General features: G+C 46.8%; 1 protein-coding gene across 1 annotated transcript in view; it reads left to right on the top strand.

Moving 5' to 3' along the window:
• Positions 1-1,118: 1,118 nt before the first annotated feature.
• Positions 1,119-17,365, top strand: part of LOC142767920 (uncharacterized) — a 141,183-nt gene continuing 124,936 nt past the window's right edge. Inside the window, exon 1 of the mRNA XM_075870159.1 lies at positions 1,119-1,122. Within this exon, the coding sequence (XP_075726274.1) occupies positions 1,119-1,122 (4 nt within the window). The remainder of the gene's footprint in view (positions 1,123-17,365) is intronic.

Here is a 17,365-nt window from a genome sequence, read left to right as displayed (position 1 = left end):
CACATGGTCTGTTCCAAAAGTCTGCTCAAGTGACGCTCTGCGGTCAATAAAACAGTTGGTAGCGTAATCTCGGTCGGTCTGTGTATTCTTTTTTCGGTGCCTCTTTTAAGGTTTGCGCAAGCATTTTGCTGCATAGAATGAACCAACTAGCCTATTATGACCTCGCGTTTGCAGTCATGGTATCAACAATTTTAATATCTCATCGTTGAACGCACTCGGCTAGCAAATCAATGTATGACGGTGGTTACAATACTGATTAACTTTTTTTTTCCAAGAGATTGCCACGTCCTTAAGATAACGGTGATTTTGGAACATTCTTTGTGCGTTATTGAGAGCTGCAGTGGCCACCATCTGAAACCTCATATAATCAACTTCATAAACCCTAATATGCCAATTGACACAATAGTTGCGTCGAAATTCACTTTTCTCTGGCCAGAAGAGCCTCTGAAGTGTGATCATTTTCATGGAATTTCATACTTCAAAAGCCCGTCATTTGGAAAGGAGTTTCTGGCCTTAAGTAAAGCTTTTGTGATTGGTCGGGATAAGCACAAAACACTTACTTTCTCGGAAATATTTTTAAACCTGGCTTCGATGCTGATTTATTCAGGGAAAACAAGTTATCGCATAGATGGCAATGTTTGGCAATGGGTTTAGGTCTTGAACATTATACAAGCTGCTCTGCCCGTTTGGCAATGGGTTTAGTTCTTGAACATTATACAAGCTGCTCTGTCCGTACACAAAGGCAGTACGCATTTAGTTTTGATATGGTTGTTGTGTGCAAAGCCTTTCTGTACACTTGATAACTGTAAACAACTGCTACGGCTATTTGCACCATGTTCTCTGCAGCTTCGCATGTGTATGGCTTAGAATGATTTGCACCATGCTTTCTGCACACTTCGCATGTGCATGGCTTAGAATGTTGCGTGGTCACCTATAGATTTTTACTGCAGGGCATCGCTGTCGGAGATGACTGGCTTGCCGTTGTTACTACTGACATGCTGTTGCACATCTTGAGGTTGTCATCTGGCATCCAACGCCAAGTACTTTCGGTACCCGGTGGAGCGATACGGTTGGTGGGCTCAGACAGGCTGCTAGCCCTCTTTCATGGTATAGCGGACATGGGTAAGTGGGTCTGATTCGTTGTGCGTAAAGCATTTCTCAAAGAGTGGAAATGTTTGAAGGACATGGATCAGCATGTAACACGTGATTTAGGGCAGATAAATGTAAAATGAAAAAAAAAAAAAAAACACGACATCCTTACGGCTTTGCGGACACCGCCTTCAGCGCATGCCGTGGACGGTGGCACTGTCGTCTTGGTTCAAATATTGTCCATCGCTAGGTAGTGTTCATATTGGCATTTGTTTTGATAGAAAAAATTGCACTTAACGTAGATACCGTATGTATTAATGGCAAAATTTTAATAGTGTTTGCTAATTTGCAGCTCCACTTGGTTTGTAGGTAATGCCAAGCACAACATGCCAAATCGAAGGGTCTGTATGTGCTAGGCGTGGTGAATTTGCATGTAAAACAAAAGGGAGAAGAATCTCAATTATGGGTGCTCCCCAAATATTATCGGCAGTACAGCCGACTCACTCGCTCATGCCAATAGAAGCATAGGACAAAATTTAAGTGCAAAGCATTTCTTAGCGAACGAAAAGCAACTTGAGCCTTCCAATATATCCGTCAATCTAACCATAATTTTACCGGTCAGGGTTCCAAAGTAAAAGAGCTATAGTAGGACCCTTGGTCAATTATCCAAACATTTGTGGTAATAACAAGACAGCAAATAAAAGAAAATATTGACAGTATGAAAGCATAATCAATAGGACATTTTCGTTCAAAGCAGTAAAACACGAAAAGGCACAGCAAAAAAAAAAAGAAGGTACAACTGAAGAAGAAAAAAAGGCAAATCCCGGTTATCATGGGAATCGATACCGTGTACTATGGAATCGATGCCGTGTACCATGAGATCGAAGTCATTCATGTCGCGCGCCTAAAGCCGTTTTATGAACGTTAATGAACTGAAAGAGTATTTTGTTGTTGTTATTTTTGCTGTATTGGGCTGTATTATTTGTATTTTCTCACATTATTATTGCACTTTCATCTTCTGTTAAAGCATCAGGACGATGCCTTTTTCAGAGGGGGACAGTGCCACGTTCCTTCCTCAAGTTTTCTTATCACCCCGTTACGCCGTACGCAATTCTCAGTACAAACCGCGCCTACAGTGTTCGAGAAGCTTCATAGCTGCCGTAGATCATTTTGTTGAGATTACGGCCATGTCGTGAGCATTTCATATTATTCTGGAATCTATGTCGACGCTAGCGGTAACGCTAGAATGCTCGAAGGTGTGCATATAAATGCCGACATGCTTCGCCGCTTGTCAGTTGATCGACGGCTGACGCTGCATTCGCCGTTATCAGTGCAAGTGTTCTACTGCAACCCTACTTTCCATTTATCGAGCACAGGTTCACCCAAATAAACAATTTGATCTGACCACTCCCTCCGCCGTGATGGTCTAGTGGCTAAAGTACTCGGCTGCTGACACATAGGTCGCGGGGTCGAATCCTGGCTGTGGCGGCTGCATTTCCGATGGAGGCAGAAATGTTGTAGACCCGTGGGCTCAGATTTGGGAACCTCAGGTCGTAAAAATTTCCGGAGCCTTCCACTGCGGCGTCTCTCATAATCATATGGGGGTTTTGGGACATTAAACCCCACATATCAAATCATTCAGTCTTCTGCCTTCAGCCACGTCACGACCCCGTAGTAATATGCAGGCAGCATGCGGAAGGAGGTGACTGCGATGTAATTTTTTTATTTAGCAAAGTGGTACGCAATGAAGCTATTGTATCTATATGTTGTCATACAGACTTATGTTGAAGAGTCTTGTATATACTTGACAGTTGCGTAACAGTTGGCACATCAGCATAGGTATTAGCAACACCAGAAGAGGTAAGCTAATATGTAGTGCATGCGCGTGCATGGATGTTAGCCATAAATGGGGCTATGTAGACCAATTTCAGTGAGTGTCGCTTAATTTTACTTGACTTTAAGCTGGCATAAAGACCAATTTCAGTGAGTGTCGCTTAATTTTACTTGACTTTAAGCTGGCATAACTCTGGTATCATACAATTACGTATGTAAACTTTAAAAAGTTAGATAGCTAGCATGACAACAACAATTGACGCTCACAGACATTACTACTGCAGGGTCTATTTACAAAACAGTTCTGAAACCTGGCGTGGCTCTAATATGTCCAATAACGACACAATGGACCTAAAATGCAACTGGTAGAAGGCTGCATGGCAATTCACAGAAAATAAGTGATGACGACACATAAATCAGATCAAGGTGAGTATAACAGCAACCCTGTAGTCGGGTATACCCAGTTACTTGGCCCGAAGTACCGGTGTCAATAATTCCTGCGTTGGCTACAATACTAGACAAAAGTTCGATGCCTCTGTATTGTCGAATATTACTAGTGCTGCGGTCATCAGGATAACATATATTGAAAATCTCCCACTAACACAGTAGTTTGGTCACAATCAAAATGATACTCCATTGACCGTCGAAGTCGATTCTGATCACAATTGGCACTTGGGGAGATAAACTACATGTTCATACAAGATCAGCAATTCATTTTCTGAGCTACCACAGAAATGAAGAATTCTTCCGTAGACCTGCACATATTACTACTTGGGAACTTTTTAAACAAGAGGTCCGCACAACAGCTACTGAGACTGGGGCTGTTGAGCCACACTACTTGGGAACTTTTTGAACAAGAGGTCCGCACAACAGCTACTGAGATTGGGGCTGTTGAGCCACACTACTTGGGAACTTTTTGAACAAGAGGTCCGCACAACAGCTACAGAGATTGGGGCTGTGGAGCCAGATGCGAAAATCATTCAGACCGAAAACATTAGGTGTGATCTACAGCATTTTGATACCATCCGCTAAACAGGGGCAGTGTTCGATCACAAAATGAAACAGGCAGATTCTGAGTCTTTAGGAACTAACACGTAAAGTGTAGCTTGATGATGAAAGGAACCACCCAATTTGTGAGTCGATTCCTGATCTATATGCCAGCAGAAGTCTTATCACAAATACAGCAGATATGATTTTGCAGTTCGAAAAGTATTATGAAGCTTAATTCAGTGTCCTTCCAGATAATTGCGGTGTCCACCTCAAAGCATAGTTTTGTTTCCGTTTCGAACCCCTCAACGATTATGATTGTGTGGCTATGAACAATCCCCTTGCAATACAAGAAGTTCAGCAGGCAATAGACAAATTGCCTTCGTCATAAACACCTCACCCTCATGACAATTCAGCTGAATTTTATGAAAATTTTAAAAGCTCTCTCTTTTTTAATTTTCTACATATTTTGAAAACAAGTTCACGCGACTCCACGCCACAGTAAACGCCATGACAGCGTTGAGCACCACCGTCTTCCCCGATATTCTGCCGGCATTGAGCGCAGCCGACACTATTCTGGGCGTAGCCTTCTCATACGGCCTATAGGCGAGCACACCAGAGCAACGCAGAAAGCTTCGCGATAGCCTCTGGCAACTCGAGATCCAGCTGGGTGGCTTGGCGTTGGCACTCTGTGCCTTTTTTTCAGGTCCTATAATTGCAAGCCGTCTTTGAAATACCAGGATTCCACGAGTTCCACAACGACACAGCCGGCTGGGTGGTGCCCGTCAATGCCCTCGGAGCTCGCGAAGATTACAAGCACCAATAGAAATGGGACGTTGGCTCTGCCCTCATTCAAGATGGTGACGCGGCGTAGCACAATTATGAAGGCGTGCAGCAGCACTCCTGAGCGAGCTGGAGTACCAAGCTTATTGCAGCCTTCGCACACTTTGGCTTCGACCTCACTTCCATAGTCCATTCCAACCTCGCTACAAACGAGCATTCAGCTATGGAGAGGCATCACCCCGAGGCTCGTACTATGCAGTGCAACATGTCAACGAAAAGCTTTTCATCCTGCCCTCATACCAACAATGCACTCCGGCAGCTCTCTTATACTGCACCAGTGTCTGACACAGTACTATCACGACAAGCAGCCGAGACCGCATTCCCTCCAGAGGTGTTGGTCTCTAGCGTAGCCCGAGCTCTCTTTTCTTCGTGACGTGAATGTGCCAGATACTATTCCGGCAGATGCTAAAACGTGACTGTCTGTGATGGGAAGAGAAATACAACCGCAGTACCTGATGGTGGAAGATCAACGGGTGGACGAGATGCAGTGTCATGGGTTGTACACACAGGAATCCAATGAGATTTTACGGAACGAGAGCAGGAAGGTTGCCCTTTCGCTATTGCCATGGTCTGCTGACGAAACAAAACCTACGCTGGACTTCACAACCGTGGCACCAAAAGAGCCACCTAGATCTCTTCCAGAGCCATCGGGGGTCAATGAAACCGAAAAGAGGGAGCTGCCCATTGATAAGACTCCCGACAACAGTCTTGACCGTCTGTTCCGCGCTGACAATCATGCGGGTGCCACCGAAAGGAAGTAACAAGAGACCATGCCAGCCATGGAGCCTCCATGAAGACTGTTCTGGCATCCTTTCTCGGGTATGCCGCATTCCCCGTTAGCTCAACGACAGAGCCAAAGCCGACCGCCAGAAGCATGTCTTGTGGGTCATCATCATCATCATCATGAGCCTGACTACGGACACTGCAGGACAAAGGCCTCTCCCAAGTTACACCATTCAACTTAGTCGTGTGCTTGCTGCTGCCAATTTATACCCGCAAACTTAATTTCATCGGCCCACATAACCTTCTGTCTCCCTCTAAACCCCTGGCCTTCTCTAGGAATGCAGTTAGTTACCCTTAATGACTAGCGGTCATCCTGTCTACGTGCTACATGCCGGGCCCATGTCCATTTCCTCTTCTTGATTTCAACTATGATATTGTAACGCACTTTTCAATAAACTCTTTTAATAAGCTAACGTAGGCTGGGCGAACTTGTGCCTGAGAATTATAGCACAGCTAGATTGTCTCGAGGATTTTCTTCTGCCTCTTCTTCTACGTTCTTCCTTTTCCTTTCAACACGGTTCGCGCGCAGCTGGGTCCCACAGGCTCGTGCATCGCAAATCATCTAGAAGGCACAAGTATTTGCTAGCGCGCGTAATTTGAAGTCACATTGTGTCATTGCCCCCCTTTCCAGAGTGCATCGTCCCGATGCTTGTGTCAAACTGATTGAATGGCAGTCATTCACAAACCCTCGTCGGGGGTGTCGTTAGCGCCAAAAAACGTTGTATCTTCAGCGTTTCATTGCCTGTCGTGATATGGTTTCATCCTGACGACATGCACAGTTTCCGTGCGATGCCGCCGTCGGGATGAAATATCCTGTCCCTCTGGCATAACTTCGTAGTTGAGCGAGTCGACGTGGCGGAGCACTTTGTACGGACCGAAATAGCGGCGAAGCAGTTTTTCTGACAGGCCACGTATTCGTACAGGAATCCACACTTGTACTCTGTCTCCTGGCGCGTACTGGACGTCTCTTCTTCGCAGATTGTATCGATGCGTGTCGGTTTTCTGCTGTTGGAAAATGCGATATCGTGCCAGGTGTCTGGCACGATATCGCTCTTTCTTCTGCTCTTTGTATGTAGTCGTGAACGTCATAGTAATTCTCGGGCGTCTCGTCAATAGGTAACATTGCATCTAAAGGTGTCGTTACCGTCCGGCCAAAAACAAGTTGGAATGGCGTCATCCGTGTTGTCTCTTGCATCGCAGTGTTATAGGCGAATGTTGCATAGGGTAATATTTTATCCCAAGTGCGGTGTTCTATATCAACGTACATTGACAACATATCAGCCAGCGTTCTGTTCAGTCGTTCCGTAATACCATTTGCTTGAGGATGATATGCCGTCGTTTTTCTATGACTGGTGTGCGTCAATTTCACGATACATTTCATCAGGTCGGCCATAAATGCAGTCCCTCGGTCTGTGATCAACGCTTTTGGAGCTCCGTGCCGCAGTGCTATGTTGGAGACGAAGAATTCGGCTACTTCAACGGCTGATCCTTTAACTAGAGTTGCTGTCTCGGCATATCTGGTTAAATAGTCGATCGCAACTATTATCCACCGTTTTCCCGATGACGACGTAGGAAATGGGCCCAGTAAGTCTATTCCCACTTGTGTGAATGGGGCTTCTGGTGGTTCTATCGGTTGAAGGAGACCTGCTGGTTTTAGCGGTGGCGTTTTACGTCTTTGGCAGTCCCGGCAGGTTCTGACATAGTGTCGTACAGAGCTAAGCAACTTCGGCCAGTAGTATTTAGTGCGGATGCGTGCTAACGTTATGCTTACTCCTAAGTGTCCAGCTGATGAATCGTCGTGGCAAGCCTCCAAAATCTCTGGTCGCAGAGGTGAAGGGACGACAAGCAGGAATGTCGCTGTATTGTTGTCAAAGTTCCTTTTATACAGGATGTTGTTTCGTAGGACAAACGCTGACAAGCCGCGGACAAAAGGTCGTGGAACATCGTCAGACTGTCCTTGTAGGTACTTGATCAAGAGGAGCATCTCAGGGTCCGATTGCTGCTGATGTGCCATCTCTGATAGTGTCACAGCTCCCAAGAAAATAAAATCTTCACCATCCTCGATGGAAGCAGAAGCAGCAGGTTGAATCGGAGCACGTGACAAGCAGTCCGCATCACTGTGCTTGCGACCTGACTTGTACACAAGCGTGATATCATACTCCTGTAATCGCAAGCTCCATCGTGCAAGCCGTCCACATGGGTCTTTGAGATTAGCCAGCCAGCATAGCGAATGATGGTCGCTTATAGCTCGAAAAGGCCTACCATATAAATATAGTCGAAACTTGCTGATAGCCCATACCTTGGCAAGGCATTCTTTCTCGGTCGCTGAGTAGTTCACCTCGGCTTTCGAAAGAGTGCGACTGGCATACGCAATGACTCGTTCTTGTCCGCTTTGCCATTGGATGAGCACGGCCCCAAGACCTAAATTGCTTGCATCCGTGTGGATATCGGTTTCCGCTTCCTCGTCAAAATGCGCCAAAACAGGGTGGCTTTGAAGGCACTTTCGTAGTTCATTGAAGGCATCCTCTTGTTCGGCAAGCCATACAAAAGGCATTTCCTCTTTTGTCAGCCGTGTCAGTGGTTCAGCAATTCGTGAAAAATTTTAACGAACCGTCGATAAAAGGTGCAGAGACCTAAAAATCGCGTAACAGCCTTTTTGTCTGTTGGCTTCGGAAATCTTGCTACGGCCTTAGTTTTTGCAGGGTCTGGGCGGACGCCTTCTGCACTGATGACATGGCCGAGAAAAAGGAGCTCACGAAAGCCGAAATGACATTTCTGCGGTTTTATCTTCAAGTCCGCTGATTTGATCGAAGTGAGCACGGCCTGGAGCCTTTCTAAATGTTGCTCAAAGGTAGCAGAGAAAACTACAACATCGTCGAGATAAACCAGACATGACTGCCATTTAAGACCACAAAGCACTGTGTCCATCATCCGTTGGAATGTGGCGGGTGCTGAACAAAGGCCAAAAAGGAGTACCTTGAACTCGTATAAACCGTCCGGTGTCACAAACGCTGTCTTTTCGCGATCTCTTTCGTCGAATTCTATCTGCCAATACCCACTTTTAAGATCCAATGAGGAAAAATACCTGGCATTTCGCAGCCTATTCATAGTGTCATCAATTCTTGGCAGAGGATAAACATCCCGTTTGGTGACGGCATTCAGCTTCCGATAATCAACGCAGAAACGTAAGGTCTGGTCTTTTTTCTTCACAAGAACAACAGGTGACGCCAATGGACTTGATGAAGGCTGGACTACATCGTCTTTGAGCATTTCTTTAACCTGATTACCAATAGCTTCTCTTTCTCTTGGTGACACTCGGTAGGGATGCTGGTGTATTGGCCTCACTGACTCGTCGACAATGATGCGATGTTTGGCGACAGGAGTGCGTCGAACCTTAGATGACAACGAGAAACATTCGGCGAATTCCCATAAAAGACCCCCTATTTGCTCTTTTTCGCTTGGTAGTAGGCCTGGCTCGATGTCAATGGCTGCAAGGACAGACTCCACGTCTTCGAAATCAGAATCATTGGTTTCAAAAGTTCACAGCTCCGTAACCTGGACGAAATCATTCAGACTGGCGATGAGGGTTCCTCATTCCTCATTTCCTCATTCACTCTGCTCTATTCTTGTTTCTTGAGGTTACACCTACCATTTTCCTTTCCATTGCTCGCTGCGTCGTCCTCAATTTAAGCTGAACCCTCTTTGTAAGCCTCCAGGTTTTTGCTCCGTAGCTAAGTACCGGCAAGATGCAGCTGTTATATACCTTTTTTCGAGGGATAATGGCAATCTACCTGTCATGATTTGAGAGTGCTTGCTAATTGTGCTCCACCCCATTCATGTTATTTTAGTTACTTCAATCTCGTGGTTCGGCTCTGCGGTTATTACCTGTCCTAAGTAGGCATAGTCTTTTACAACTTCAAGTGCATTATTACCTATCTCGAAGGGCTGCTCTTTTCCAAGGTTGTTGTACATTACTTTCGTTTTCTGCACATTAATTGCAAGACCTACTTTTCTGCTCTCCTTGTTCTGCTTTTCTGCTCTCCTTTCTGCACTCCGTAATCACCAGTTGCAACTTGTTCCCTAAGTTACTCAGCAATGAAATGTCATCGGCGAAGTGCAGGTTTCTCTCTATTAACTCAAATACCTATCTGTCTCCATTCTAGGCCTCTGAAAACCTCCTGTGAGCACGCGGTAAATAGCATTGGGGAGATTGTATTCCCCTGCTCTACATCCTTCTTGATTGGTATTTTGTTTTTGTTTTTATGAAGCACTATTTTGGCAGTTGATCCCCTGTAGATTTCGTTCAGGATGTTTATATATGCTTCATCGACGCTCTGATTCCGCGGTGTCTGCATGGCTGCTGATATTTATACTGAATCAAACGCCTTCTCCTAATCTATGAAGGCTACGTATAGCGGTCGGTTACGACGTTGCAGTGTGGTCGAGGCAGATCACTGCGATTTAGTCAGGCCCTCCTGCCAGACTCACCTATAAGAAATTCACCAGCAAAGTCGCAGTATCACGAGGACCCACCGTCAAGGCAGCCAACATCGCCCACTGGATGCACTTCTGGCAGGTCTCCAGGGCCGACCACTTCTATGCAGCCAAAGTCACCCACCAGAGACGCTTCTCAGAGATAATTAATCCACATTGAAGTGTGGTCAGGACCTATCACAACAAAGTAGCCAAGCCCGCCCACTAGAAAAACTGTCAGCAGCTCCGCACGCGCGCAGTTATGGTCGAGTGTTATTACTCATGACCAAGGAAAGCGCTGGGGATCTGGCGTGCGGGTAGCTAGAACAAGGAAGAAGAGGCAGAATAGAACAGCTTGCCCGATTAATGGGTGTTGTGCCTTGCTAGCTCAAGTAGTCCACATATATATATACACACACACACACACACACACACATATATATATATATATATATATATATAGTAACCTGCTCACGGCTGGTTACTTTTTCACCCACTTTTCTTTCTTATTTACATTCCATTGGTTCTAATAACTTCCCCTATACATTCCTTGGCATTACTGTCTGTTAGATCTCATAAATATTGTGTCAAAACACGGAAAAACGAGCCCTTAGGTATACACTTCTTTCTTCTATATATATATATATATATATATATATAATATATATATATATATATTGTCTGGGTGCGCTCATCTCGTCACCGAATAAGAGGGCTGTGCTTATTGGTACTGCGCTATCTTGGCAAATATCAGCACGCAGCTTGTGCCCCCACAACAGGTGGGAGCTTCTACAGGCTGCGCTCTCAATACTAAAAAACGTGTACTTGAAGCGGTCGTGCTCAAAAGTGTACTTGAAGCGGTCGGGGTCTCTTACACCAGCGTTTTATAGAGTTACCTAAGATTGGATCTAAGTGATTTGACTTCCAGCCTCTCTTTGTTATATTAAGGCCATCACTGCGCACGAGCCTTGTAGTCATCTGCTGTGAACATGCCTCAGAAACCGTGGTTACTTGGGAAACGCACGTTTACTACAATTATTATTGCTACTAAAAATACTAGCCTCTGCAACGTAAAACATTGGATTATGTTTCTATCGCAATCATTGCTTCGTACCTTTGGCAAAATTGTGACTTTTTCAGTTTTAGTCTTTCCAAAGCTTGTAATACACTTTTAGGAACAAAGGTTTACTATGTGTTGTTGCGTATTCATTGTACACATAGGACCACACTTGTCTAGAGTAGCAGAGCGCGTGCCTCTTGACACTGTTGGCTGCGGCTTCTATCTCCCGTTAGCTACAAGCTTCCGTTGCTGCATACTTTATAGCACAAGGACCTCACACGCAGCTTGACCATGCTTGGTATCATTATGGTGTTTCTCTTTATATGATTCTGAAAAAAAAAAAAAAAAAAACGCGTGCTGCAGCGGTCGGCCGGGCGCTCTAGACAAGTCTCATTCCATCTGTACTAGATTTTGTGTGCAACGCTTTCATCGTTTTTCTGAACTTTCGCATGGTCTTCCGCTATTGATCCCATGCATCGTGACAAAGTATTCAGCCAAGTTAGTGATAGATAATTCGGTTTAAAATGTCTTTATTTATCTCAGGTGAAAATGATTCCCCTTTTCAGCTGGATCATGAAACCTGAAAATGTTTTCATGCTGGAAAGTGTATTTCAGCCTGGAAAGGTTTCTTCATAATCCAGCTGCGAATAGAAATACTTCTAGATGGGATGGCAGGCAGTTTTGTGATTCTTCTTTTTTGTGACAGTTCCCATCCCACCATCCGTTCATTCTTGCAGGTTACATCTGTGAATTCCTTACCCAACCCTCTCCCTTCAAACTTCTCTGCGCGCCCGCGTTGGTGGCGATTTATGGAGGAATTTCGCGAAGCACGTAGAAGCAGCAAGAGAACACTTGGCCAGGACAAGGACGAAGAAGACGTTGCTGCACTTTTTGCGAAGATTTGATAAAGCCCATTTGTTTGTCGCACTTTCTTTGTACGTCAATCCCGTGTCGTCACACTGATAGAGGTCCTGGGTGAGGTTCATGCTTCGCACTCGTTTGCCGTGCCCACCATTGAGCCCGCAATCACCACCACGTGTTGAAACACCGGTTCACTCTTTCAGTCGACTTCTACAAGGCCTGGTACCCGACGTCGATTTCTGGCCAGAAAGTTTCAGCAATCATGCTCCAACCACCACCGCCACTGCAGCTTCGTCGTACTTGACACTACAGAATGCTATGATTCCGAAATGCATTCATTGTGAAGCCTACGGAGACACCCAGGACTGGCTGGACCAGTTCGGACACTGCAACACCGCAGAAGACAAGCTTCCAAGTGTGTACTTCTATCTGAAAAAATCACAGCATATCCATGGAGTCAGTGAGGATAAGTGGAGCGAAGCGGCCTTCATTCAGCCTGTCTGTCCGTTCGATTTCACTTCCGTCCGTCTGCGCGGCTATTCGTGCATCTGTTCGTCCATCAGTCCTTGTGTACAATAATTCGTCTGTCCGCCCGTTTCGTGCTTCCATTCGTCCATTCGTCCGTTCTTCTGCTAGTCTATTCGTCTGTCCATCCGTCTGTGCGTCCATCTAGTGAACACTCTAAGTGCCGCCATCTCGCATTCCCTGCGGCACATACCTGCTCTAAATTGGGTATGTGTCATGCGTGTCACACCTATGGACAGAGGACATTGCTCGACCCTAAGCTTTGCCCCTAAAACAACTCCAGAGATGGCACATCATCCGAGAAAGAAGCTTGGCTACGTGAGACGATTCCCGCACCCAGCCGCTCAACAAATTTACCAGTTTGGACAAAAAGAGGAATGCGCAATGTCTCCTAGAAACCCGAAGTCAAAAACCAAACGAGAGCGTTGCTATGTTCGCCGATGACATGGCCTGTCTTTTTCGCAAGTTGGATTCCAAGATGCCTGAAGACAGCAAATTACGGTATCTCATGCGAGGAGTGAAAGAGCAGCTGCTTGCTGGACTAGTAAAAAATCCACCTACAACAGTGGGTATGTTCATTAAAGAAGCCACGACGATTGAGCGCGAGCCCTACAGGAACGACACCGCTGCAGCATGACAACATGGTGAACTTCATCGCGAATACCTCAGTTATGGCTGTGGCAAGCCTGTGTGGAAACGACAAGCCTCCATGTATGCGCAGTGATCCGAAAGACTCTGTGAGAAGAACTTCGTCAGCTCGGTCTATTTCCACCACCGGAACTGAAGCCCGCATTGTCGTTTTTCGCTGACGTTGCCCGAAAAGAGGTCCGTCAAGCTCTGTTCCGATGTCTAGCCGTGGCTACTCTCAGGGTGCTGCCTTCAGCGACTAGCCTACCGCGTACCTTCAAACGCAGCCAATCTCTTCACCGCCACTCGCACCGGTCTTACCGACACGAATGTCGTACGATCGACAGTCGACCAGTGCAACGTGGTTCAAGGAAGAACCCCAGCTCAACTACCAGGGCCAGGAAACCGATCTGTGGTGCATCGCTAACCGTCAACCAGTGTGCTGTCATTACACAGTTATAGTATCAATTTCCTCAAGGAGACTGATGGCTGCCACGGAATAAAATGGCTGGGGAAGGAAGCGAGTTCATTATATGGATGGAGCAACATGAGTTTCCTATAGTGACACCTGCGATTGGGAAAAGGAAGTTTTTGCAACAGTTGAAAACGTCGGAGGGGATAAAGAGGGCGGCGACAGGGGGCGCGTCGTCGCAGAAGAGTGGCACAAGAACACAGAAGGGGGATGTGAACATCCGTGGCTGCAATTACTGAAGAAGACAACGGCTTGAAAGAAGGTCTGTCAGACGTCGGCGCTTTACACAGGAACAGTTCACACATTGTCTACAACTCTAGTTCGGCACGCGCACAGCCAACGACGGCATGATGAGCGCAGAGAAAGTCCGAGCCTAAGATGATGTCGTTGCAACATGGGGAAACACAATGAATTTGACTACATAGAAAATACTTTGGATGTCCAGTCTAGCTGTGTACGCCACAGAAGTTAGGATGTGATGCGCAGGTGCTGTGCGGAGAGACACGTCGGGAAGCAGCAGCGTAAGCTTTTTCAACTTGCGGCATAGTTCACCACTGACTACAGACATGGCAGCACTAGTATCAATGAGCGCTTGCGCAGATACACCATCAATATGATTTATATGTGGGGTTTAACGTCCCCAAACCACCATATGATTACGAAGGACGCCGTAGTGGAGGGCTCCAAAAATTTCGACCACCTGGGGTTCTTTAACGCGCACCCGAATCTGACCAAACGGGCCTACACCATTTCCGCATCCATTGAAAATGCAGCGGCCGCAGCAGGGATTCGATCCCACGACCTGCGGTTCAGCAGACGAGTACTTTAGCCACTAGACCACCGCGGCGGGGCATCAATATGCAGGGTTATTTCATTAGCAGGTAAAAATGCTGGCCTTAATGTTTTTGATATGTGCGCAGATCTTGGATCGAGAACTGTCATGGTCGTTATTTTGCTTGGGTTGGTGGCGATCGAGGAAGCATCGGAGAAATAGAATGGCGTCATGGGAAGGGCAACCGATTCCTGTTGAAGCCGTGGCGACGTGGCGGCAAGTGATCCGACGTATGGTGGAATGAAGACGATCGCGGTGGCTCTGGACGATAGAAGGCGTAACTCGCCTCGGCAGCGCTTCGGTTGTAACCACAACGATAGCAGTTGCATGCTACATAACCGGGGAGACGGCAGAAGTAGCAAATTGGCCTGCTGTCTGAAGTGCGCCAAGGGTTAGCTGATGGTGGTGCAAAGGTGGTGAAAAGGAGGTGGGTTCGAATGGATAGGTGGACTCGCTGCGTAGAAGGGATGGGGCTGTCGATCAGGATCCGTGACAAGTGTTAGCGACGATGGCAATCGGCTTGTGGCGTCAGCATAAGTCAGAGGTGCGGAGATAGGCTAAGGATGATATGTGAGAGGAAGAGCGTCAGAAACTTGCTCTGCAATGGCCTCGTAAAGCTTTGAGTTCAGCGTGTAAGTACGGGTTGGAACATAGGCCGCAAAAGACAAGTGGCGCGTCACTTCCTTTCGGACGAACAGCCGGATTCGGTAAAACGAACGCCCTGTTCCTTTTGCCAGAATTAAACTTCAAGTGTTAACTGGACGCACTTGTAAGTTACATAGAATAAAAGTCTACGTGCTTCTGAACACACTATAGTAAAAGTGGCAGCAACCAGTGGCGTAACTAGGGGGGGGCAAGGGGGTACAAGTGCCCCGGGCGCCACTAGGGAGGGGGCGCCAAGCCGAGTCCTCGGGTTGGCGCCCCCTGGAAAGGTTGTCAATGTTTTTTTCCGTAAAACCGCCTGGAAGGGGGGAGGGGCGAGGTTGTAATGTACGACTGGAAGTGGGGATGGTGGTGAAGGAAAGGGTTGCCGCAATGGCTTTTGCATCGGGAAAAGGATCCTCTATTTTCATTTTGCTGCGCTACCTCCGTGCCTTCCCATGACCCTCGGCTAAGCTTTGTTTTGTGCTCCGCAGCACTGGGTTAGATGAGTTTCAGCGAACCCCACCAGCCTCCCAAACCACTTACTGAAAGCTTCCCTGAAACCAACCACGTACGTAAACAAAATAAAATAAAAAAGTTCGAATGCACCTTTTTTGAGTAAGAACAGAAAACTCCAACGAAATAGCCGATCGTCCAACGACTAATCGTCCACGCAGCGGCGGAAGGAAGGGCGAATATAATCCGTGACCTCGGCACCAAAGGCTAAACAAAGGCGTTTATTCGCAGAGTTCTCTGGAGGAAAGACGGAGAAAGCGTGACACGACGGCGACGTTTGTTGATTCCCTGCATCGCGGGCGCCAGCAAAGCAATAGAAGGGCGGGGGTCAACGTTTCCCACATGCCATCCACCGCCATGGGCAGGTTCATCCTTTGGCCCAAAGAACACGCACCTGCGAAAAAAGCGCAGAGCGTAGTGTACCCGACAGCATGTGCCGACTGCCCCGCTTCGTACGTTGGAGAAACCAAGAACTTCCCTGAAAGAATGCGGCCGCACAAGGATGACCTCCATCAATGGAACAGCGAACGGAGCGAAACGGCAGAACACTCCGACCAGTTTAACCCCCATACCAGACCCGAGGGCGCGGTGTCTAGCTGGTTGCTTTGTTTTGTACTCACCCTGCATTCCTTGGGATGCACAAATAGCGCGAAAGCTTAGGTACGAGAAACTTGGGCCTGGGAAGCGCCCGTGCCGTCAAGATTTTTGCAGTGTGGACTGGAAGAGAACAATGACGGGTAAGGGACTTCCGGAAGTTTGAATAAAAAAAGAAAAATACTATACAAAAACGCGGGCGTAGCTCATCGAAATCAGAACTGGTGGCCCTTGGCCTCCGAAATGGCCCGCCGCGCGCCAGTAGGCAATCGCGGAAGCCTACATTAGCGCTTTTAATGGGGGGGGGGGCGCGGAAATTATCACGGGCATAATGAGGGGCGCGGAAATATATTTGCCCTGGGCGCCGTCCTATCTAGTTACGCCACTGGCAGCAACTAACAGATGCAAGAGCATCTAACAAGTCAAGAATGTACCAAAAATATGCAGTGATTTCACTCTTGTGCCAACTGCGTCAAATCGGTTCTATTGTACCACCCTGATAATATCAGTGAAAATTGTGCCAAACTGCGCCAAGCTACAGCAAATCTCGAAACTTGGAACGTCTCAAAACTAGGCACCTTGTTTTGGGTGCCTTCGAGGTCACAATCACGTACCTAGAATTGTTCTGCTGAATATTTACAGCGGTGGCGCATGCGTCCTATGTAATTCACGATGCTATCTATGCTTGGTGCCGATGCAACTTTTGTTGTGCTAGTCTGCATAACGGCGAAACGTGCTTCTGGCAGGATCTCATGATGCCTAGTCCAATCGGTAGTGTGAAACTGGGGCGGCGATTCATCAGAGCACGTTGTACGTTCCAGAAGCGCTGCTAATTGCTCGTTTGAAGAGTTGTGTGGCGCATGTTTAAAAACATTTCACGAATACCCGGCACATATGCCGCCAGGATGTCAGTGACGTCTACTGTGGTCATCACTATCTAATGTTCCATGCTTCAGGCACGTGAAAAACGGGAATGCACTGTCACTATTCCTTTTTATATACATTATTTATGTATGCTTATTCATACGTGATTTTTTGTAATTTGTTCTACCAGCACATGGGCGTTTGTAACTGCTGTGGCAGTAAAAGCTCCAAAAGACCCTGGCCTTTGTGCTCGAGGTTGCTAGAGTCAATATTCAATAAGTTTGTGGGCTTTTTTAACATCATTCTAATATTAAAAGCGTGCCTCCTGGTCGGAGCAACTGGGATTCGGTTTCAATAGGCGAAG

The sequence above is a fragment of the Rhipicephalus microplus genome, chromosome 7, assembly GCF_043290135.1.
Source record: "Rhipicephalus microplus isolate Deutch F79 chromosome 7, USDA_Rmic, whole genome shotgun sequence".
Lineage (NCBI taxonomy): Eukaryota > Metazoa > Arthropoda > Arachnida > Ixodida > Ixodidae > Rhipicephalus > Rhipicephalus microplus.
This window is presented reverse-complemented; position numbering and strand designations above follow the sequence as displayed.